The sequence below is a fragment of the Haemorhous mexicanus genome, chromosome 9, assembly GCF_027477595.1.
Source record: "Haemorhous mexicanus isolate bHaeMex1 chromosome 9, bHaeMex1.pri, whole genome shotgun sequence".
Lineage (NCBI taxonomy): Eukaryota > Metazoa > Chordata > Aves > Passeriformes > Fringillidae > Haemorhous > Haemorhous mexicanus.
This window is the reverse complement of record NC_082349.1, coordinates 10,823,882-10,848,407: the sequence shown is the minus strand read 5'-3', so window position 1 is coordinate 10,848,407 and position 24,526 is coordinate 10,823,882. Positions and strand designations below refer to the sequence as shown.

Here is a 24,526-nt window from a genome sequence, read left to right as displayed (position 1 = left end):
TTTAACCTTCTGGATGCCTTGGAATTATTTTAATGCTTTATTTAGTTGGTTGCCTTTTTTATTTTTTTTTTCCCCTCACTGGCTTGTTTCTCTGCCAAGTGCTAATTTAAAGGGATTCATTGTATTTTTCTATGTGGTCTGATAGGAGGAACACTTTTCCTTAGATTGTCTCCAGCTGTATTTGTACAGGGGCTGAGTGGTGTGTGTGGTGATCAACTTCCACTCCCGCAGCTGCTATTTCAATAAGTTTTTCATTGTCCTGCAATTTCTGCACATGAAAATGAGGCACTACTGATAGTATTTAGTACATCCCTAGGTTATTTTTCTAATGTTTTAATGAACTCTTTTTTAAAAAAATTAAAATCAAACACTTCTGTAAAAGAAAATCATAGCAAATGAGAATATATGCACTGTTCAGTTACTGTGGTTCTTGTTTTGGAGGCTTTTTATGATTTTTTTTCCTCTGAGTATGGGTGCTTTCATAGCCAAACAGATACTCTGGGAACACCTTTATTTCAGATTTCCTTGTGTCAGTGTTTGGTTTAGGATGTGAAGGCTTGTGTGTAGACATAATGCCCTTTGTAGGCCAGTTAGTTTGTCAGTAAGGTAAAGACAAGTTGCTCCCCAAGCCGTTAGCTTGGGAAGAACTTATGCTCCATATCTCTGAGTATGTCTGCTACCTATAAAATCACATACTGTGTAGGATCTCTCAAATCAAAATTTTCTTTTGGAAGTCTCAGCATGTCTTGGAAACTTACTAAGTTTGAGGATTTGATGGGCCAGAAATCCCTTCAAATTTTGGAATCAGTTGTGGCAATGCTGTTACAAGTTAAACAAATTCCCACAAACTTCCCCCTGGCCCCAAAGTGCAAAATACATGAGTGAAAAATGGATCCAGCAGACTTTCTGTTCAACATCACCTTTCATGTTAATAAATGATCTAGATCCTTGCTATGCAAAAGAAATTCAAGTGTGGTCATTTTCTGGACAAGATGCCTCTAAAGCACTTGTATTCAGGAGATGTTTTAGGTTCATACCTCATACCTTACTCCTTCCTGTGATTTGTTTGTGCTCCAGGCAGACAGGAGAGATGACAAATCTTACTGTAAAAACTCTGCCTAGGACCTTGTTGGCAGTTATTGTGGTAGTTGGGCCAGATATTGCGTGCTTTAAGGTTTTGGGAAGCTTTTGACCACTGGCTAAATATCTCAAGTTGTAGATCATTTTCAAAGAAACTCAAAAATGTGAATTTCCTGATGGAAGTGTTTGTAATTCTGCTTTTGAGAAAGGAGGGGTTCCTGAGAGTTAGCTCAGAAAAGGAAAAGGTTTTTGCATGTGAGAGAAAGGGAGGAAAAAATAGTTGAGTGGCTCAATAGGCATAAAACCAAGACCAGTCTATAAAATAGTTGTTGTCCTGAGTGTCATTAATTGTGTGTAGATATCTTTATTTATGTAAACAAGAAAATAGTGTGCATCAGCCTTCCAGAGTTCTCTGACAGTTGTGTGAGTATATATGTAAGTTTGAGACACAAACTGTGTTTTATTAAAGTAAAAGCCCATGTCCATATTTAGGAAACATGCTACAAGACTAAAGCAATTTATTTCAAATTATAAAGGCTTTGTGTTTTATAGTATCTAAGCTAACAATATATGCTTTTTGTGCAATATGAAAATACAGAATTAATTTTCTCTGTGCTGTGTAATTCCCCAACTGCCAGTACCTATTTTCTGTCTTGCCACATAGATTGTTATCTTCAAAGAGAGAAATTATCCTGCTTTGTAATTTATTGCATGTTCCTCTATGGAATTTGGGAGTTTGACTGGCTTTTTGCTACAGTAATAATTGAAACCAAAATATGAGGCTTGTCTTAGGAGATAATGAGCTCTTTAAAATACTGAGAATCTGTTTGGGATTAGCTATAAAGGATTTCTCATTGTCAAGAAAAAAACTTCTTGGATACCATCTTTATTAGTAGAGTTTGGCCTGAGTGTTTTTATGATAGTTCTGTACCTTCTCTGGAGTTGTGTTCCTCAAAGCCAAGTGTATCTTCATTGAATGCCCACAGCACCTTGATCTCACCTTGTCCTTTGTCTCTGGGAACTGTCCACCTCCTTTCTGGAAAGTGCAAGGTAAGAAGCAGGTGCTGTTGGCCTTCCCCTGGATCAGGGAGCTGTGATGGACACGGAGGAGCTGCATGTCCCTGACGCTCAGTAAGCACCGTGTTGATCATGGCTCTGCAAAGTTACGTAGTAGATCCAAATAAATACTGATCTTATGAGCAAAACATACCAGCCCTTCCTGCCACCAAACAGTTATTTGGGCGCTGCTGGAGACAATAGCAATGTAATATCCTTCTGAAGCATTTGCCAGCTGGCGCAGGACACCACATCTTTTCATTCCATTCATTCATTGCAGAATAAAGAAAATTGGCCATGCTCAAACCATTTTAAAAATACATCTGTTCAGAACATGAGTGTTGTTCAGTTCATTTACCACTTCATAACAAACGTCCTGATGAAAAAGGAGTAATGCACAAAACAGCAAGTGTAAAAGGGTTGGTTAGGTTCCATGAAATACATGAAAAATTGCCTAAAGGAATATTACTACATCTCTCAAGTTCAGTATCACTAAGAGAGCTGTATTTTCAATTAAATGACAGGAAATTGAGAGGTGATAGAGAATGACTTTTCTGTTTACAGTGTAACCAGTAGACCTTGATGCCACATTAAATTCTCCAGACAAGTGATAATACTTTGCTATATCCATTCTTACCTTTCAAGCCTTTTATCCAAGGGTCTTTGGAAAAAATCAGATTGATTAAATTGTTTCTCATCCATAAAAATAAACAAAGGACTTGTGCAGAGCTGCATGGGTTATAGCAAAATTACCCCTGTTGGCTATGGCTTAGTTTGCAGAGACTCATTCAGAGCCAGCTGTGCCTGCCCTCCTGCAGCAGAGCTTGTGCTGAGCCTCAGCGCTCCGTGTCAAGTTTCCCGGTGTGAAACTGGCTGGCTCCAAGCACAACAGGGACCTCATGTCTGCACAGAGTGGATGGCTAAGGAATTTGGGTTCAGATCTAAGCTTGGTTGTGAAGTCAGCTGTCAATAAAATGGGTGTTTTGTGTGAGCCACAAAAATGGAGAGAGAACCTATGGGCCTTCAGTGCTGTGTGCTTTGTAAATGGGAATGGTATTTCAAGAGAGATAGTGGCTAGAGCAACACTGCAGAAACTTTTATTTGTACAGTGCATAAGTGAATTACTGTTAAGAATGAGATATTTCCATTATTATGATATCTCTCAATGATGTGTGTTCTCAAATGAGGATGAATCTTCCCTCACAGGTATGTTACTTGAAACAAGCATTGTCCTATTCCCACATCTCCATACCAAAATAAGTATAGTCAGGTGGCACACAGGACAGGCATTCAAATTGAGTGTAGCCTTGTTTTAAGGCAATTTATTAAACCCAGAGTTTATTGGAAATGTTCTTTACAATCAGATGTTTCCTGTTGCTGAAGATGTGTCCTGTTACTGAGTGACTTTTCTCTTCCCATAAAGGGATTAAGTTTTGAACTTTGAACCTAGGTCTCCTATCAGCTGCAGACAGCACTGGACTGAAACTCTGCATTTGTTTTGCTTGCCAAAACTTGCAGTCCCTTTATTTGCTGCTATTAGCTGTCACATCTGTGATTAGGAAGTGTCCCTGTGCTCTGTATATGTTGTCTTTATATGTAATTTCTCATCTTAGATATGGAAAATGTTAGAATTATGCTGCTCAAACAATATACTTGAGATCATAACTCCTTGTGGCGTCTAAACATGGGAGCAGTAGTGATTGTTTTTGAAAGAGTACATGTGTAGGAGCTGGGATTATCAGTAAGAGTGGTATGATATGTGTTTCCTTTGACCTTCACTGATGCTGTGTGAAGTGGAGCTTAGGTGATGTCTTACAATTAGTGCCTTGAGTTTTAAATTATGAATATGGGTCACTTGGAACACCCTTGAACTGTGGTACAGAAGAAGTTATTGTAGTGGCCAGTGCCCTTAACACAGAGCCATCTCACTGTGTTCAGAAAAGAAGGTGTCGAGTAGGAAAATCCTTGGCACTATAGAAGAAAGAGCTTAGTAAAGCAAAAGAGACCAAGATGGGGGAGTGGGGAGCCCAGCATTAATGTAAAAGTAGATACTTAATAAGTTAGTCAGATGACATTTGTCATTAAACTCAGTAAATTACTTAGCCCTTCACTAAATCCATCTTCAGCATGCAAAACAATGTGTTAGGAAGCAAAGGTTGCACTGTCAAGGAATTTTTAAGTGCAGGCAGTTATGTTTTACTGGATCTGAGGAAGGATATTCATACTTTAGATATCTAAGTGAGACCTCTAAGTTCAGTTCTTTGGATATAAGAATTATGCGGTATGATGCATAGTCATCATAAGAGAGGGTCTTACTCAAAATATTTTTTCTTTGGGGCAGGAGATGTCCTAAGATCATCTTGCCAAATGAATCCCAACAGTAGAATGTGTTTGTGAGTGCTTTTGTATGCTTCATTTCCTGACTAGGTGAAACATAAGAATAGTTTTGTTGTTATTGATCTCTTTGTCAGCAAGTTATGAAGAGTTTCAGGCATTAAATATTCCTTCTCTGGTATGTCACATTCCAGAATATTGATCTCAAAAAGAAAAAAAAATTTGCTGGCTCTTGGGATGTTTGATTCTATACTTTTCAGTACTCAGCAGAAAAAGGGAGACAGATAAATGACAGACCCTTCAGAATGTTCTTCTAATTCCATGATAAAAATGAAGCACCTCATTTTTTTTCTTTTCATTCTGACTCTGAATCAAAATTTTGTTGGGTAATATTACTGCAGTTGCCATCCCCAGGCCAGCTGATGGAGCTCTGCAGGATATCGGGTCTCTGATCAAGTTCTGGAGGTATAAATTACATTAGATGTTATTAAATACAGGTTGTAGATCTGTAGGAATCTATCAGAGTATCTGGAGAACAGGGGTGTATGGAATGAGAAGCATTGATTATGCATGTAAGAAAGCAATGCAGACCTCAGAGCTTGAACATCTGAATAAGGATGTGCCAAATCACAGCCTTATGTTGTGATGTGTTCTTGTATTGCCTGTTTGGCTTGGCCTGTGGAGTGTATTGCTATAATGGTATGTGGTATTGAGGCTGTGCTAAGCCTTTATTATTAAACTCTTATAACTCCAGTGGGACTGACAGTTTGTGGTTTCTCAGGACCACTTCCAAAGCAGCATGCAATCATGTTGTTTTTCTTGGGGAAGTTACTTTATTGCTGAAGTCTGGTTTTGCATTTTATTTTTTTTTTCTTAAAAAAGGCACTAAACAATCCCCCCACCCCTGCCCTGCCCCGCCCCCCCCCCCCCCAAAAAAAAAAAAAAAAAAAGTTATTGGTTCAGCTTCTTTGGTTTCCAGTAGGTTGAGGCAAATATCTACAACTCTTTGCAGGGAGAATCTGTAAAAAGCAATAAAAAGTTAGTGGCTTCTCGGAGGGACTTACTATAAAAATCTTAACAGAAATTTTGAAACAGTGCTTAGGTAAACATACAGTTTATGTACAGTTCTTGTTTGTGGATTATATTTGCAGTTCTCATTATGTGTTGCCACTGCTTGTGTTTTGGTTTGGATATTGCATTTTCTTCGAGGATGAAATCAAAGTAAGGATTGGAAATGAATCCATGTATTTCCTCCTGGATGATTTTAAGAACTTGACACAACTGGGCTTTTAAGAGCTGTTTCTATATGTCTCTTCAGTGCAGTACCCATGGTAAATGTTTATCTAGTGATGTGCATGGAGTATGAAACTTCAGATGTTTTTCAGCATGGCTTTGTTTGTCTCCTACAAATCTGCAGTTTGTTGGTGAGGATCATCACTCATTTGTGAAGACCCAAATCTTTGTTTATTTTTCTGTTCTGAAACCAGAGTACTGGAAAAGATACAGCAATGTGTTACAAGTAGCAGTTAAATACTAATCTGGTGTCCAGAAATGCCCTGAGCTAAGGTGTACAATATATGCAGCAAGCTGGATGATTTAATTTGTCTGTCTTGGGAACAGGGGAGTGTGGTGCACAGTTTTCCAGGCCCTGAGAAAGGTAAAGTGTTAGCAACACTTGAAGTGTTGCTAGTTCAAGGCAAGCTTCCCCTGCATTGAAATAAAATCAGTCCACATACCTGGATGTCTTAGCTGGAGTGTGGTGTAAGTGCAGCAATAAATGTAGTCATCACAGATTTGCTTGCAGGTGGGTTTTTTTGAGGTTTGTGTTTTGCTCTTGTTTTTTCTTTTACTACAGAACAGATCTGTGGAAGTCCAGTTGTGTTCCTTTGAAGGTACATTCAGCTCTGGGTTCTGCATGGAGTATTGCTGGAAATGAGTTTAAATTTGTTCCCAGAGCAGCATTGAGGGTCTTTGCTGTCTTTGAGCTCCTTTCTCCTGAATGAAATGGGATCCTTGTGTTGGTTTCACAGCAGTGGAGCGGGGTCTCATGCAGCATTCCTCCACTCTCCACAGGGGCTGTGATGGGGTGCATTCAGGTAGCCCTGCACAGCACTGTTTTGTGGGGGATGGTGGAGCACATTTGTATATTGGTCCAATTTGTGGTGCTCTGACTGGATGGTGGGAGTGAGGGAAAGTGACCCAGAGCATAGGTCCCAATGCAATTTTGGGTTTAAGATGACACGAAGTGACCCAAAGCAACTTTACAATCTGGCTGGTGGGGTCTCAGCCATCATTATTCCTGGCACTGAGCGCCTTCTAAATTGAGTGAGTGCTTGTGCTGTCTTTGCTTCTTCTGATGGATTGGATAAGATCCAGAATTTCATTTGGATTTTGCTATATCGTGTTATTTTGGGTTTATTTTTTCCTTTTCTTTTTTAAGCTGCTAGAGCCCCTGAAAAAAAGATTGTAGTTAACATGAAAACAGATGTAAAAGACTGGCACTGTGGCGTGTGCAGCCTTAAGCTGTACATATTGGCAAGTTGCTGTGTGTCAGATTTCATGATTTAGGCATAAAGGCTGCCCTTCAGTTAAGGCAGGAGGACAAAAATTTAAGCTTATTTATGGAAATAGGTATCTGAAAAGTTGGGTACTGCTCCTTCGGGCACGAACACTTCCTGGCACCTAAAGCAAGGGTGCATGTAACCGGGTGTGTTTTACATTGTATCTTCATGAGTTTTGAAAGATAAAGCCTTTGAAAAGATTGCCTTTGGAAGGTAAAGCACACTCTGAGGCTTGGGGAAAGGCGCTGGACACAGACAGAGCTGCCATTTTGTCTAAGCAAAAAAAGACCCCCTAGGAAGTCAGGGGGATTTTGAACTGAGCGATGACTGGAAGAGATTTGAAAATAGAAGCAAAGAAACTTTTCTTCTTGTGTTCTGTGAAGCAGAACTCAGTGTATTTGCAAGTAAATCTGGCTTGCTTCAAAGAAATGTTTATCTCCATCAACTTCTGACAGAAATAACCTGTAGCTCTGAATTTGGATTTGAGTAGCTTTTTGGGGGAGAAGAAAGGTGACATATTATCTTCTCAGCCTTCTTCAGGTTTATAGTTTCTTCACTTTTGGAGTGCTAATACCAGAAATAAGCACAGTGTTTTAATAAAGGTCCATGTTTAGTGAAATTACTTCTGGAGGTCAAGGGAGAGTTGACTATAATACAGGTTATTCACAGTGAATTTGATCAGTTGAAACTAATAGTAGCACAAAGAAATGGATTGGAAAAGGGAGCTCTTAATCTGCTTGTAAATTGTTTTTTTAATATGAGGGAGATAATGTTCTCAGTTAAGGGAATGTAACATTATACTAGTTTGTGGGTTGCAATAATGTTATTAATTTGGTGCTTGCAGTGCTTTTCAGCCATTCTTAGATAAGTTCTAATATTTCATGTGCCGTGTTTGAATGCAAAATATATTTCAGGAAAATTAACAGCTTTTAAATTTGACATTAACTACAAAACAGTACTTTATGTTGATAAAAATCTCAACAGTTTTTTAAAAGTAGAACCCCACAGAGATGCTTTAAAATTGATGACAAATGAAGTTAATGCACTTAAAATGAATTAAACTCCTTGCTCTTTAGAATAATTTAATGATGTCTGAATTTTATTCCCAAAAGAGGAAATACAGTTGTGAAGTCCAGATGGATTTTTATTTTTGTTGGAGTAAGTTTTGAGACTAGTAATATCTTCTTTTTAATTTTTTTATGTTACTACCATAGTGCTGGATCTGAGACAGCACAGACCTTTTTTTTTAAATTCTTTTAAACCCAGTCAAATCAACAGTTCTTTATTAAAACAACAGTGTTTATTTTGAAAATTAGCAGTTTCTTATTGAATTTTCAATAGTAGGAAAATAAGCACCATGATAATGTAAAATATAGAGAAGCCCGGGGCTCAGTCCTGTCAAGTTATTTTCAGCTCTAACATGATAACTGCCTCAGATTGTAGTCTGCCTAAATTTCAAGTGATGCAGCAGAAGGTTAAACTCTTCAGCAAGCTAAGTCTTCTTGTGCTTGAGCTTTTTGCCTTGCACTGAGGGCTTGCACCTTGGCAGCCTTTGTGGTGCTGCAAAGGATGTGTGATGAGTTGATCACATCTGAAACCTGAGTGACAAAGAGAAATGTCAGAGGATTCAGTCCATTCTTTTAGGTGAAGGTTGAAAGGCAGTTCACCTATTTCTGTGTCAGTTTAAAGCTTCTCAGGCCATGAAATTATTAATCCTTTTGTGGTGGTTTGTCCTTTTCTGTGTTTTACCCATTGGCAATTTGTCTCTAAGTTCTGGGCCCTATTTTGCTCCACTGGCAGGGGAATAGAATTTGGTAAATAAATAAGCATAAAGCTGGGGGAAAGCCCCATTATTGAGCATGATAACATAATGCAACTCCACTTGGAACAGAATATCAAATCATTACTGATAATTTTGCAAACAAATTCTAGGTTGGAAAGGTCCTATATGAGGAAAATGAATGACTTACAAAGGAGTCTGGATTGTTGGGTGGCTTGAGAGCAAGCACTAAGGGTCTCTGTGTGGCCAAATGTCAAGTTGCATATATAAAAACTATGGTCTTTAAACCACAGTTGAAACCAAGGGTGCCCCATCATATGAAGCAGTGACTGAAAGTGTCAGGCATTAACTGGTAAACAAGTGTTGCCACTGCAGTCAGTGGATAAAACCTTTGTTGTGATTCCCAGATAGAAAAATAAAAGGGTAACAAGTAGAGAGTTTGTATTTTCTTGATGCTTGGCACATGTGCTGCATATAGTGCAGAGGGGAGAAGATATTGATGAATTGAAATGCATTGAGTTGGAAGCCACTACTGTGAATAAAGATGTGGGAAACATGGTGAGCATGGAGTGCAAGGTTGGCTTAGCAAACAGTGTCAGGGAAGAACTGGTCATAACAGGCAAGTCCCCTAAGTGGGGACAAAATATTTGGAATACCTTTGATAAGAAAAAACTCTAGGCCGGTGGTCAAAGCATGTTGTGATTCAGTTGACCAAGTTTATTAGACATAAAATTAAATTCTTTTCAATTAATTGTGGCTGCTTAATTGGTTAACAGCACTGTGATTTACTGCATACTCCTGCTCTGCCTTTGCTAGGTGCCTGTTGTTTTGTCTGATTGCTGAAGGAGTTGTTCTGCTTCCTGGCAGAAGGGTGCACAAGGAATTGCTTAAGCAAAATAACAAAAGAATGTTACAGCAAGAAATGCTGCTGAAAAAAGGGGAAAATGAACTTGTACTCTTGTGTTACAGATTCAGTGGTTCTTTCCTTTGACTCCGTTGGACATACAATAGGCTCAGGTACAACATTGCCTTCTTCTCTATCTCCCACCTCGTGACAAGGCTTCTACTTAATTGGACATGGTGGCCATGTTGGGAGGCAGGACACTGAGTCAGACTTCTGTGGGAATCAACCATCTAGCCAAAGGGTAAATAGGTCCTTTCCTAAGAGCAGTGGGAGTTTTAAGAGCCTTAGTATGACACAAGGATTAACCTGCAGGACTTCTCCCTTACCCAGCGAGGAAACGACCTGGACACGTGTTGATGATGCAGTTTGTGCTCCTCTTCTCATGTGAAAGGCATTAAGATGATGTCACCTACCAGCTGAAGAAAAACTGTTTCATGCTACTAGGATAGTTTCCCAGCTAAACAAACAGTTGAGTTATTTGGGGAAAGACATGAGGAATGCTTCCAGGAAGAAGACGAAAGAGTCGTAACTAAACCAATACGGCTGGAAACTTTTTTTGGGTGGAGATTGACCAGCATTATTGAACCCCAGGGCAAATCCTTCCCAATCTCATTTTGTTTGGAACCTAAGCATGACCTACAATGAAACTGAACCAGAAATTAAAAATTCTTTTGTGCTGGGGGCATTTCACTAGATCAGTAACTCTCCATTTGGCTGTGTGTAATGTGCAAGCTGCAGCCAAGACACGCCATAGTGAGCATGATGCTTGATGAAATTCAGTTTACAGTCTATATGTAATGATATATGAAGTGCAAGGACAGACTAAGAATTGCTCTTATAACTTTAAACCCCTTAACACTTAAAAGATGGGGATATTTATTGTCTTCCTCAAAAGACAAAACCTTTGCTTGGATTTTTTGTTTTATCTTGCTTGCCAGTCTTTCCTCTTAGGTTGATAGGGGGAACATGCTGCCTTCCAACATAGCACCTGTCTTCTGCCTGCACACTTTGAAAGAGAGCCTGCTGCCTGACACTAACTTTGAAGCTTGAACACACATCTGATTTACTAACCCCTGAACTAGTGGTAGTAACTTTGTTTAAAACACCTCGAACTTTTTCTATTCTCCCTGTAGCTCCTCTAAAACTTACATTTGGAAACAGATCTAATCTTAGTGCATGATCTGATGTGGGAGTATCTCTAGGGTGCCAAATAGATATGTTGTTGTGTATGTGGGGGGAAGAAACCCTCTATTAATTCTCTCTTACTAATTAATGTGTCATAACTGAAGTGTGTTGTTGCCTGTCTCCTGTATAAGGGGGTGGTCTCTTCAGTCTGAAGAAGTTACATAGATTTGAAATACCCTTGCTTGAATTTTAACCACAGATTTTGTATCTGTGGAGTCAACCATAAGTGTTTCCACTGATAGGAAAGTAAACTTAGTGATGAAAAACAGTTCAGCTGCTCTGTGTCTTTTGGAGTTCTGTTAATCTAGAGGGTGGGAGACAGGCTCATGTGAGCCATTGGACTGCCTGGGTCTGTTTTAAAAGAACTGGTCTTTGTTCTGCTTGCATTTTACAACTCAAGCTTGGATTGGTTAGGAATTGAGACAGCAAGATTTGATCTTTTGTAAACCCTTTCACTGCAACAAGACTGACTTCTTTCATTGAAGAAATGTAAAGAAAACTCATATATTTGAGAAGGGAGGCTCAGAAATGTCCACGAAAGCTGTATGTTTATTGCTCTTGTATTTAGTACTTTGCACTTACTGTGCTGCAAACTTCACCTTGCTCTGAACTGGTATGTTTAATAAGATGTCTAGATGTGTGATATCTGTCCAACTGAGGGATAGCTTTCCTTGTTGAACAGGAAGGAGAGAGAGAAAAACTGTGGCTATTGTGCTTCCGCTGTCCATCCCATCTCACCTTGCTGCAGACCCAGGAAAAGGCAGAGCCCAGAAAGAACCCACAGAAACCATGGCAGCTCCAGGTCCAGCCATTCCCAGTAGGTGATGTTTCAGATAAAGTTATATGCTTTGAAACATAAAATTACATATACCTTTTTCCTTATTAGTCAAAACCAGCTGAGAATAATAGTCTCCCTGTTAAGATTTCATGCTGCTTAAAACTGGTACTTATATTTGCATATTAAACACCTTGGAAGTGCTTTTTAGTACCTGTTAATCATGCCATGTGAAGGACAATGTCTCGTTGCAGCTTCTGTATCATACTTAAATTGACTGTTTGTCCTTATCTTGGCTTTTCCCTTAACTTTGTCCTACATGCAACTCTCAGTTTTCAGAAATGCTGGGAATCTGTCCTTAAGCAACTCAGGTTAATGACACTGTCTAGGTTTTTCTGGATAAACTTTCTGAACTGAGTGATCAGAAGCTCATCTGTCTATGGAGCTTTAAAGCTATGGAGCTTCATAGGAGACTATTGGGTAGAGGGCATGTGAACCAAATGTGTTTTGAGTGAGGCTGAATCATGAAGATCATGCTGTGGTCCAGCCTTCACAAGTCCAGATGTTTTTGTAATTCTCTTCATGGCTGTCTGTTCCCTTAAGAGATAAAGCTTGAGCAGCTGAGATAAGTGTTTGATGTTATGTCTAAACCAGTGTTTCAGCTGAAACCATTTCAGAAAGAAGGGTGTCATGCTCTGAAGTTGGGGAAACAATCAGGACCCAGGGTTTTTGAGGAGATCTCGATTTCATTCACTTGCCATAGACAGCTAGTGCTCCTTTTATTTTTTTCTTTCCTCTATAGTTGCTTTGTTTTACTTTGTTGCTACCAAGTCAAACATTGGATCTTGAAAGTTAGATTTATACCCCTGCTATTTTTGTTCAAGACTTTTTCCTACCTCCTGTGTCTGACAGCAAGCTAAATTTTTCTTCTCTAAGCCTTGGATAGGAGTGCACTGGATGTGCAAGTTTCCCAGATGCTACTGTGCTTGCTGAAAATACTGAATACCTTTGGGCTGTGGGCTTATGCTCTTGTTAGACATGTTTGATTGCAGTACTGACCACTGATTCATAGCAGATGTTCTCACTTGCAGGCTTAAAATGTGCTAGTTCCAACATTACAGGCAACCAAGTGTTATCTAGGTCTTGCTCAAATTGTTTGCATGTATTAACTCTTCTGGATTGCCAAACTTTGGTTTAGAGTAGCTATCTGCTGCAGCTTACATGCTTGTGAAAGTCCCCATGTAAGACCATGCTTCCAAATGCTGAGTTCACACTGATAATGGAGTAATCATCTGATAATTTAAATCTGTGCTTATTTTGGAGTTTGCTGTTTGTGATTCCTTAAGCCAAAGTCCATAACCGTTTTGGGAGAAGCTGTGAGAACTATGAAGGAAACTTTCTCTGTTTCATTCAGCTGCTGAAGATGCTCAGATAACCATTTTGTGAAGGATGAGAAAAACGCTGTGTCTGTCCTACCAAATACAACTCCTGAGTGAATTTAGTGACTGCTTGCCTCTGTTTTGGATGGAGAGTGGTATGGATGGAGGCCAGGAATAGAAATGCAACTGAATGAGGTATCAAATGGGTAGGGTAGTGATAGATTCCTAGCATAAGAAAAAAACATTGGTGACTTGCAGATGTTTGTTTGATTTCTCAATCTCTGATAGTACAAATGTCTACAGTTTCACACTCTGATATTTTCTGGATTTTCAGGTCAGTGGTAATTAACTTTAGGTGTTCTTAGTTTGAGGAAAGCAACTTTTAATTAATGTTTGGAGCTGATGTGGTTCTAGCATGTTGGAGTTTTTCACCCAAATTGCATTTCTGTCTTAGCATTATGTGATAATGATGTGAAAGGAGAGGTGAACTTAATATGCTGTATATTTCTTCATTTCTGTAAGGCAGAAAGAAAAAAGGGAATGCATGCATTTTCTCTGCTGGTTTTAGTGGCTTTTTTCTGCAGAAATGCTTTTTCCTTTTCATTTTTGATTAATGAAGTTATACTTCATTCTCGGTTTTTCTGAGTGTAGACTGTGGGAGCTGCTTGAATCTTTGCCAGTGACTGTCATGAAGCAGTTTTGTAGTCCTTATGTGACTTTGCCAGTGTGTTCAGTATCATCATCTGTCTTCTTATTAATGCTCCATTCCTCCAGTTGAAAATACAGCTGTGAATGATTTGAGGTGCAAATGTCAAGAAGTGGCTTAATGAATGCCTCAAATTAAAAGTGTTTCAATGTGATTTTTCTCTCTCATGTGACATCTCTGCATCAAATCAGCACATCTTGTAAGTCACTAAAAGCCAATATAGATTACTGTTTTGTTAATATTGTTCTTGACTTTTATTAGGAAATATGATACAATTTATAGAATAAAGAGTATGTTGGGAGACTCAGTAGGGCAGCATTAACTCCATTTACCAAGTGGGCTCATGGCAGTAAATGGAACAACTGTTTAACCAAGGCTGTAGTCTGGCTTGAAACAGATGACTTCCTGGGAAAAGTGAAAGGGCATATGCAGATCATAGGAGGAAATTTTTCATCTTCCTATCAGAGTCTTTCCTAAGTTCAGCTTCAAGCAGTCAGTTGTTTTTCTACCATTGGAGGTTGCTATAGTTTTATTAGGATGTGTAGATGTAGATTGGTGAGGTAAGCTACTGGTGCTGGGCTGCAAGGGCTGAGCACTTAGCTTTACAGGTGTCACTTCTGCTGCTGTGATTGTTACAGAGCAGGGAAAGACACCAGGGACTGGGCTTTGTCTAACGAGTTTTCTTGGTGTTTTTCTTCGTGTCACTTGGCAACATGGAGAAAAAGGTTGGTAAATGTGTATGCAGAAGCTTGAGTGGGGGTGAGGAAGAGACTGAAACACAAAGTTGCATGCAGGCCATACAGGGCTGTGCTGAGAAGCTCGGGTGGTCTCAGCTGTGCCACTTCTGAACTTGCCTTTGCAGTCTTTTTTATTCCCTGGTTATTTAAATAGAAGATAATATTTTCATCAGTAAATTCCATGACTGAAGAGGTTAAAGTGAAAATCCTAAGGAAAGGATGTAACATTAAGTCTTTGTTTATCCAGTACTTTGATTGTTGCTCAGTAGTCCTGACTGCTATTTTTTTAACCCTGCAGTAAAAGCTTTCTTTTGTCCTTTTCAGCTGATCCATTTAGCATGACTTTTTTTTCATTAATTCTTTATTGTCTCTCAAGTTCTAGCAGAATTATTTTACATCAGCTGAACTTTTATAACTGTCCATATGTGTTTTCTTAGTCCAAGGTGAATGTGATGTGTTTGGCCTTTTTCATTGCAGAATAAGTTTTTTTACTTGTGCCTTTGCTGCAGATGTAGAACTTGCATGTGAATAGTGACCAGGGCTTGGCTTATATGGATCCTCAGTTCTGCAGAGACCAAACTGCCCTGGACAGGATGAAATGTATCAGGGTGGTCTGAGTATCCTTGACAGGACTTCTGTCTCTTGAGAATCATACTGATTTCTTTGACAAACACAAACATTTTGTATAAAATAGCAAAAGTGAATCTTCTGCCTTCCCTCCTGTACTTGCAATTACCAGTTAAACACAGAGCTAGAACTGCATATAGCCTGTCTTTAAAAAAAAAAAAAGTTTAATTTTCTCTTTCTGTAGGCAGTTATTTGTACTGTGCTTCTGAGTTATTTGTACTGTGCTAAAAGAGTTACTGCTCAAGGGTTAGTATCAGTGAAATTGGTTACAGGTAGTTTGAAAGGATAAAAGCACTATGCCAAGTTAATTCCTGGATTGTTGATTTCAGATTAGTAGCACAAAGGGAAAATTTCTCCCATTTTGCTTCTTTATAGCTATATTGGCTGCAGATACCAGAGGCAACTTGAATACTTGCTAGATACTGTGCACTGGACTTTATGGCTTCCTGGGTGGGCTGCATGGAGTTCTCAGACATGAGACAATGCATCTCTCACTTGCAGCCTGGTAGCAGGATTTCTGTTGGATTCTTTGGAAAAATTTCCATGCTAATGCCAATGTTGAATTTGGCACAGGATTTGCATAATTTATAGAAATTGCTATGCTTGGCTCTATTTCTGTTCATGTAATCCCAATTACATGCTTTATTATGAAATAGTTGTCAGTTCTTAGATTCTTATTCAGTTCTGATCTTCCTGGTTTTGACCTAAGATGACTTCTTGGTCTTATGATGCAAGATGGTGCATGATGAAACTTCATTTCCCATCTTTGTTCATTTCTGTGCTTCTGTGCACTGCTGTACCACATTGTCAGCTGAGAGCTGTAGGTCCTTAGCACAGGTGATTGTGATCTTTAGAAGGGCTTGTGCTCTTCTGATAATGTTACTTTTATCTTTCATGGGCCTTTCAGTCTTCTGTGGGCTGATAATATGAAGTCTCGTTCAGATTACTCCATGATGTTCTTCCGGGGGATGCAAACTAAGTTCTTCATTAGCTTTACTCATCTTTGCTTTAAAAGCAGATCCTGTGCCACAGAGCCATAGAAGTGTCTGGTCTGGAAATGGGTGGGTCAGACATGGCCTGGGCTGGATCAGACCTACCAACATGCTTAAATGTGAAGGGAGTTCTCCAGATTGTACCTGTGAGTGGCTCTGCATTGTCCCTCAGTGCAGACACCCCCTAATGATTGGGGTGCTGGGGGAGGATCATCATGAGGATGTTGGTGGAGGCCAACATCAAACCACACTTAACATGGCCAGCTGGTCCAAGCTGATTTTTTGGTGGAGAAGTCTTTTTGCCTTATTCTCTCTATTTTGTTCTATTTTCTCTAATATTCCAGCACTTCTTTATCCCACTACATGAGAAAGAGGAGAAATATTTCTGTAAATCAAGTGGATAACTTGGTGAGTAAGGCTTTAAACTAAGGTTATGGGAGGAGGAGACAACCTGTAAGGGCGCTGAGAGGTGGCATGAGTGACAAGGCAGGCTATTGCCACCTCTATTTTCAGTGGAGGAAGAGGTAGGAATGGACTGCCCCTTTCTTGAGCTGTGAGCTGTGTGATCAGTTCAGTTCCTCTCCTGTAATTGTCACACCCTGACCAAACTGTGTTTTAAATTCAGTTGTGCTTTGATTGTGTGGATCTGTGTTTCATCTTGTTTTAATTTGGACAATAACTCTAGACAAGGATTGCCTTTTCCTGCAGCTGGGCTCTGTGTGTTTGGCTTTCTTCAGATATTTAGGACTTTATCTGTCTTTTGTGAATCCAGGCCACTTCCAGCCAGCATGTGGGCAGACTTTTGGCCCCTGTATTTGTAGTGATACAGCTAAATGACACTGGAAGTCTGTAGCAAGACTCCAATTTTTGCTAAAAAATAAGATAACTTTGAATCTGTAATTTTGGAGGGTCCTAGTGTCTTTCCTGGGGAAACAGCATGTGATAGAGATTGATATCCAAGCTAATAGTAATGCTGACTTCCAGAAGTGCCCATGAGGGTGAGATGGCCCATGGTGAGGGCAGCATTTCTCTGCCTGCAGTCGCTTGCATATCTCGCCTGCCAACAAGAGGAAGGGGCGTGGATGTTTCTGGTTTGATGTTACAGCCTGAAACTGTACTTGCACCCTACTGAAAATCAAGTACATACCCCTGCATCTGGCTTGAAACCAGAAATGTTGTTTTGTTTTGTAATACTTGTTTTTGGAAGTGCCTGTTGCAAGGTAGTGCAAAGTAATTTCAGTGAACATGAAAACTTAAAGCCTAGGGAAGGTGAAACAGTTGTGACAAACAGAAGATAAATCTCGTGAAACATTTCAGTGGAGATCTGTCCTTAGTGTTTAGCTCATGGCTGTGTTCTAGTGCTTTGGTTGCAAAGCTGATGAAGTGCTGAGTTAATAGAAAGTCCAGAATATTGTTGTAGTTATGAGGTGATGTATCTCTTATTGCATTTCCTCTTTTTGTATTTCCTGTTGGGAAGAAAGCAATGTTGGTTTGAATGAGATAAGACTGATGACAGATGGGTCAGTGGCTATAGATGAATTTTAAAAAAGAGTTATTAAAAAAAATCTTTGTGGTTGTTTGCTTAGTACAGATGTTAGTTTTGGGAGTCAGAAGGGTTAATAAAAATTGAAGGCATGTTTCTTTTTATGGAGTGGATACCCTCCTATGCACAATCCTACTGGCGGAGGAGGTGAGGTTGTACAGGACATAATTTCTTGAGGGAGGAATAAACTGGGAAGAAATTATGAGAAAAGCAGCACATGGGGGAAACAGAACTGTCAGTATGTGAAGAGTGGAGGAGAGATGCACAGGTGGAGTGGGGATGGTGGGTGGCACTCGGGTGCTGGCAGGGAACAGACAGTATGTGCCAATATCAAGCGTGCACGTGTTCTACAGCTTCTGTTACCTAAGTGATGTCAAATAGAATACTTCCCTTGGCTCAGGAATTAAATCTTAATGGGATTGAAACAAATGGCACAGTTTACATTGACCTATCTGGTGCAGTCATTGTGTCTGAGGTACATGTTTAGGCATGACTGTTATGCCGGTAAATGAGAGTGAAAAGCTCGTGATCTTCAGAGGTAAACTACTGCCCCAGAAATTCTAGGGGTGTCTCATGAGAAAAGTAATCCTGTATTTCCAATGAGGTCTTTCTAAAATTTTATGAGAATTTTTTTTTCTTGTTGTTTCTTTTATTCTCTGACTGGGTTATCTTTTACTTCTCTGTATTTTTTTTAATTGTATAACTGTGAGACCCAGAGGTCCTCAGTGTGAGGAAGCCCCGGAGCTTAACCCAGTGCAAGAAGAACACTGCACCTTTTCCTTGTGTATCTCATGTGAATTCTAATAGTTTTTTGTATCCAGTGTTTGATTTACAAGATTACAATATATTCAGAGATGCTGAATGAAAAGCTTATTTTGTATATGAGTTACAGATGTTCTGAGTGATTTTGTTTCTGTAGGTGTCCCCTGTTCATGGCATAAACTGACTTTGCAGTTTCCTGCTGAACACCTGAATTTGAAGCATTTTTGCCACCATGAGTGGCAAAAATTTTTTCTCTTGAAGAAGAACTGGTTGATTATGAAGTTGTGGGTTGGAATAGACAAGGAATAAAGAAAAATTTCAAAGCTCTGCACATCAGAACTTAGGAGGAATGTTTTTCATACAGTTTAGTGTCAAGATTATTTGTACAGCAAGCAGGAAAGCTTTGTTTATCACTGCATAAGTGGTTTCAGTAATACTTTTTATCACTCTGGATAGCTTGCTTAATTCTAGTGATTTCTGAATTAATGGTTACCCATGTGTTCTCTTGCTGTGGTATTTCCTGTGGATTGAGAAATGTTACTTTAGGAATACCTTGGAGTAACAATAATCTGTATTAACAGCTGCTATAAGGACTTGTGCTGTTTGGTTTTGGTGCCTTTTGCAGAGGAGACTCTTGCAGCTTGTTATATTGTGTCCTTTGCTTTTGTTTTCCAGAATATGACAAACTTGGCTTTCTCCTGAACCTGGACTCAAAATTGTAAGTAGAACAGTAGGATTCTCCTTCATTTCTGTAGTTGCAGCTTTCTGTTGTAAGCAACTTTTATGTCACCTGGGCAGCTGGCTCACTAGACTCTACACTTCTTCCTGGGGCAGCCAAGTCCTGCAGCAACCTGGCAATTACAGCTCCTTTCCTTGCACTAGGCTTTGCAGGCCAGCTTGGGTTGTGGTTCACTGTCATTAATTCCTTAATAACTGATCAAGAGTCTATAAATACCTACTTGAAGCCACGACTATCAGTGTGCTCTAGATATCCTTCTCTTAACCTTACAAATGAAAAATGAATTACAGATGTGAAAGCTGAAGAAATGTGAATCTACAATTTGCTGGGATGCTTAGGAGTTTATATTTCCTTCCTACTTGTTCCTTTAAAAATGGTTATTACTATTTCTGTTGATGAAATAGAGTGGAAAGAACCTCAGCACAAGGCAGGGACCTCTTGCTATGTCAGAAGGACGCTGCAGTGCTGAAAGACGAGGATGCTTCTCATGCTTTTTGCCTTAATCAGTCGAGTTCAGCCTGGGTTGCTGAACACTAGGGGTCAGTAGCCACCCTGTTTCTGGGGTCAGCAACCTGACAGAATTTTTTGGTATTGGGAGCAAAAATACTACTAAAAGCCTTCTACTTAAAAGGGCCAGAACCAATCTCGTGGCTTTGGATGACTTGAGACTACATCCCCTGCACAGCGTGTCATGTCAATATAAGCCCCATTCTTAATGTTTTGAAGATATCATTGTACCTATAGGGTGAAACAATTCAGTTTAGTGATGATGATGAGCAGCCTGTGAGCTTCCATAATGGAATAAAAGCTCCTAAGTGTGTTGGGAACTGCAGGAGATGAGAAAGTCTCTTGGTAGGAACTTCTTTTGCAGAAGCAGCTGGGTACATAAACTCAGTTATAGTAACATATGGCAAAAAGATTGCAGAATGCATATGAGAAAGAAGGAATGTTGATTATTTGTTTATTAATTTTCCTCCAAAGGCTCTGTATCTCATTCAGTGGTCAGGAAGGCTAGTGTTGACTGCATGAATAGCTCAAGGTTTCTTTCTGCTCTCTTTAATGTAGTGTTCCACGCAGTTTTTGTTGCATGCTGTCTGGAGCCTGTGCTGGTGGCATATTTACGCATTTTCTTTGTTAAATTTTCTGTGTTGGGACATCCTAGTGATTCAGGGACAAGAGTGTGTGTACCCATACAATCCTGTGGGATGAGATTCACACGATACATTACCTTCAATTTATACATGTAGAAGTCAAAGCAAAAAGATGAATCCAAATTTGTGAAGTGGGTAAAGTAACCTTGGAGTGAATGTCTGGGTGTTGGAGAGGGAAAATGTTTTTTAGCTTTTTAACTAGACTGATTGTTTATTGCCAGGCTATTTCTGTGTATTTTGTAACGTCCAATCACGCCCGCTGACTGTCCACACAGTTGTCATCCCAGTCTGTGCTCCAACCAAACCACTGCTTCAGTCTTCCTTTTCCTTCTCCTTCTGCTTGCACTGTCCTTTTCATTTTGCTTTTAGCAAATCCCCTTGAGTCTTCCTTCCCCTCAGGCCTCTGTTCCATTCTTTTTCCCCTTCTTTGCTGACTTACCTGTTTGATTACAGCACTCCAAGGCACAGTCTGCTTTTTCTTGTTCTTCAGCATGAGGCCAAGTGAGGTTTTTACCTGGTAGAGGGCTTCCAGAGCACTGATTTATTTTCTTAAAACCTACCCATTATAAACTCTCCATTTGTTTGATTAAAAAAAGATTTTGTTGACTACTTAAAAATATATACTCTAAGTATGCATGTTTATTTTTCAAAGTCCTAGAGTTAGCTTTTAAAAAGAGTTGTAACAAAATCAGCATGATTAAAATAAATACTACAAGTTACCTTAAGGAAAAAGAAAGCAAGTACTGTATGTAGGTGAAATAACTTTTTTTAACTGCAGCTTTGTTAGGTGTTTCTTTATGGTTTTTTTTTCTTTTCTCTTTTTTTGTGATTTGTTTCTTCTGTAAAATTAAAGCTGAACCTGCTTTGAGAATAGAGCTGATGACCTGCAGACTTAACTTCTGGCCTGAATTATTCTGGATTTTTTGGGTTTTTTTCTTTTTAATAGCATGGAAGACAGAAAATGGCTGAAAATACCGTAAAATGTAGGAAATAAATTTGGGAAGAAAAATGTCTGATAGTGTAGAGGACTTAGCTACCATTCTACAAGTTCACCTTTGTTGGTCAGAAATTTTGTGGTACCAAATTTCTGAGTACAGACTGAATTCAGTGTGACTTAGTGGTTCAAAATACTGTGACTGAGTCAAGATAGTACCATCATAGAAGCACTTTCTGGTTAAAAAAAATGCTTTGAGTTGAAAGGGGTAATATGTTCTGCACTGATGACTTTATTGGCAGAAATAATTGAATTGTGTCTGTTGTTGTGATATAATTGCTCTGGTGGAATCTTGCCATAAATCATAACTTTATAGGGTTCACTTCATTGACAGCATGTGAGAATCTTGTGTGACTTGGAGCACTTAGGGCAACAATTAGTTTTATTTGGATTTTTTTTCTTAATCTCTCATTTGCTCAAATCCTGTTGCTGGCTGTGTCAGTTATGTCATGGAAACTAATGGCCCATAAGACTAACATTTTCTACAAAGGTAGATCTGCATTACACCTTAAGTGCTCTGACTTGCATTTTGGATGTCATACAAAGGAGAACATTTGACATAAGTAAGTAGTAATGTGTCTATTTGCCTTTGCATCTTTAGGGTTTTTTGTGCATTGCTTCTTTAATGTCCTCTACCCTGCAGCTGTCCAGGGCTGTTATTCAGATATAGTACAGTCTGCTGTGGTTACAGGAATGTAATGGTTTTGTTCTCCCTGAATTCATGGAAATGCTAATGGAACCAGATTTGTTCACTTTGGAAGGAATTCTGTCAGAAGCACTTGAGTAGTGTTTTCTGTGGGAGCTGATAAATGCCTGGCTGTAATTAGGGAGGCTGGCATGGACAGCAATCTCACCTGTGAGGGGTTGGCCACTTTTAGAGGTGCTGTATGGAGGCTTCATGGAAATGGCAGCTTCTGGCCAGTCTTGTTGGAAAGAAGAATATTAAGGTGGAAGATGTTTCCTTTCTGGTGCCTGAGCCTGGGAAAGCTCTTCTTTAGAAAGTCTAACAGTTTTTAAAGGGCAGGATGGTATCTAGGTGGGGATTGTTAATGACACACAGGGTAAATGGAAAGCTGAGGACTTCCATAGACAAGGCAGTTTATGAATGAGTTGTTCCCTTAGTCAAAACAAGACCAAAGTCTCCTTAGGACCAGGTTAGTGAAAAAGATCTGTTGCAAGAGGAATTTATCTTTTACTTATGATTTTAATAACCATAACATCATTACCAGAATTAGAATATCAAAACAAAATATGCACTAAGTATAGAAACAGGCCAGTTGCCTCTGTTTCTCCCTGCTAAAGAGTTTTCCCAAGCAGCAGGAATCTTTTTAAAACCTGTAAGAATAACATTTGCTGGTTGTGTAGAGAAAAACACTTACACAAAAACTTTGATACAACTCACAGATTTTAATTCTCGGGGGGGGCAATACTTCCTGAACAACTTAAGGCTATCAATCAATTTAGTGACTCAGCCAGTGGATTACTGGGTGCCACCAAACGCCAAGATTTGCAGTCACTTCTAACATCTGTGCTTGGCAAGGAGTTGCATGCTTTTGTTATTATTAAATATTTATATTGTAGTAGTTCTTTGAGACTTGCCAGGTCTTAGAAACAAGAGTCTCATTCACTACAAATTCTGAATCATTCCCCAAGCAGAATCCATGTTTGCATTGAATTAAATGAGATTTCCAAAGGAGGATTGTGAACGTGGAGTTAATTATAGACTGTATTTAATGCTTATTAAGTGGGCCAAGCTGAAGGTTGTATTGTCATTCTTCTGTTACTTAGTACTCTCTGAATGCTTGGTTTAGTCACCTTAATGACTGCTTTGAGTCTGCCTTGGCAGATTGCAAGTGTAGGTTCCCTTGTGTTGAGCATATGAAAAGTTCCCTTTTTGTAACCCATGTGATTTGGGGGCTTCTCCCTTGCATTGTGCTTCTGTGCCACCTTTCCTTCCTGCTCTCCTGGCGTGTCATTTCCTCAGAGGGATGGAAGCTTAGTGACTGCTCCTGCCCCTCTTTCAAACTCATCCTTCAGAAACTACTTTCATAGGGACTTCAGCAGGTACATTGGGGGTTTGATGCCTCTAAACAGAGAAAAGTTCCCCTTAGGAACTTGGTAGGTCTTTTCACCTTCTGCCATAGTCAGTTCGAAACTGTGGATGTCAAAATCTCAGCTGATGACTGATGGAAAAATCTTCCCAGGGTTTGACTTTGAGTGGGGAAGAACCAGTCCCTCATAAAGTTTAACAAATGTTAGGAGATACATGTGAGCTTCATGGAATCATTTTGCACTTAAAACAGGGGGTCTTCTCATTTTCTTTCAAGGTAGGAATAGGAAAAAAAAGTTGTTGCCCCTCTCAATTGCAAAAATGGTTATAAGATCACAATAACATAATATAATGTATTATTTGAGTACACTCTATTAACTATATGGTATATGTTTTATATTGGTATATATTTTATATTGTGTACTTTGGGAATCTTTAGGCAGAACTTAACTAAAATGAGGAATATTTTTTCCAATAGCCTTTGTGTTTAGCTAGAAATTTTGTAATGTTGTATATTTACATATTTCTTCATTATTATAGAATAGATTGGGAAGGTGCAAAGATTTTTTTGAATATTCATGATGATTTCAACTTTGTGTTAAAAAGAAAAGACAAAGAAATTGTGTCGTGGGGGGGCAAGCCAGGAATAACAACCTTCACTCTGCAAACTCAAATGAAACTTGATCTAGACTTTGAAAAGAACATAAAAATGGAGGGAGTTGGGGCTAGGGAAACACACAGATTGGGTTACTTATGTTTGTTGAAATTTCTTTACTTCAGAGCTTTAATAATGAAGAACTGAAACAGAGCCCCTTCCCCTCATTTTCTTTTGAGGCTGGGAGGCTGCTTTGAAACTGTTTGTGTCTTTGTGTGGTACTTTGCCATTAAACACTGTAAAAATAAGCAGTAAACGTGTTGGAATGCTGGACTTTCCCCATGCCTGGTGCTGTGGGATTTCTTTCTGCTCTGGGTTTTTGTTTTTTTTTTTTTTTTTTAATTGTCTTTTTGTATTCCTGCAATCCTGAATGAGGGACAAAAGAAAAGAAGTGAGAAGTCCAATGATATCCTGTCCTGTCCAAGACTAAGAGTGTCTCTCACAGGCTAAATGAAAGGATTCTGACCATCACATGAAGAGTCTCCTGATGCTTTTTTGAAAGATTATTTAAGGGCT

At 39.2% G+C, this 24,526-nt stretch overlaps 1 protein-coding gene across 11 annotated transcripts in view; it reads left to right on the top strand.

Annotated features, from left to right (window-relative positions):
• The window catches only part of ST3GAL3 (ST3 beta-galactoside alpha-2,3-sialyltransferase 3), a 187,305-nt gene that overhangs the window by 40,282 nt on the left and 122,497 nt on the right, over positions 1-24,526 (top strand). For 4 of the 11 annotated variants that reach the window (XM_059853992.1, XM_059853997.1, XM_059853991.1 and 1 more), the window contains exons 3-5: positions 9,781-9,828; positions 11,583-11,717; positions 19,097-19,139. The exons of 1 other annotated variant lie outside the window; for it this stretch is intronic. In XM_059853992.1, coding sequence (XP_059709975.1) covers positions 9,781-9,828; positions 11,583-11,717; positions 19,097-19,139 — 226 coding nt within the window. Of the gene's footprint in view, positions 1-9,780; positions 9,829-11,565; positions 11,722-19,096; positions 19,140-24,526 lie in introns of all 11 variants that reach the window. 6 more of the 11 variants (XM_059853996.1, XM_059854000.1, XM_059853999.1 and 3 more) reach the window with 4 other exon arrangements.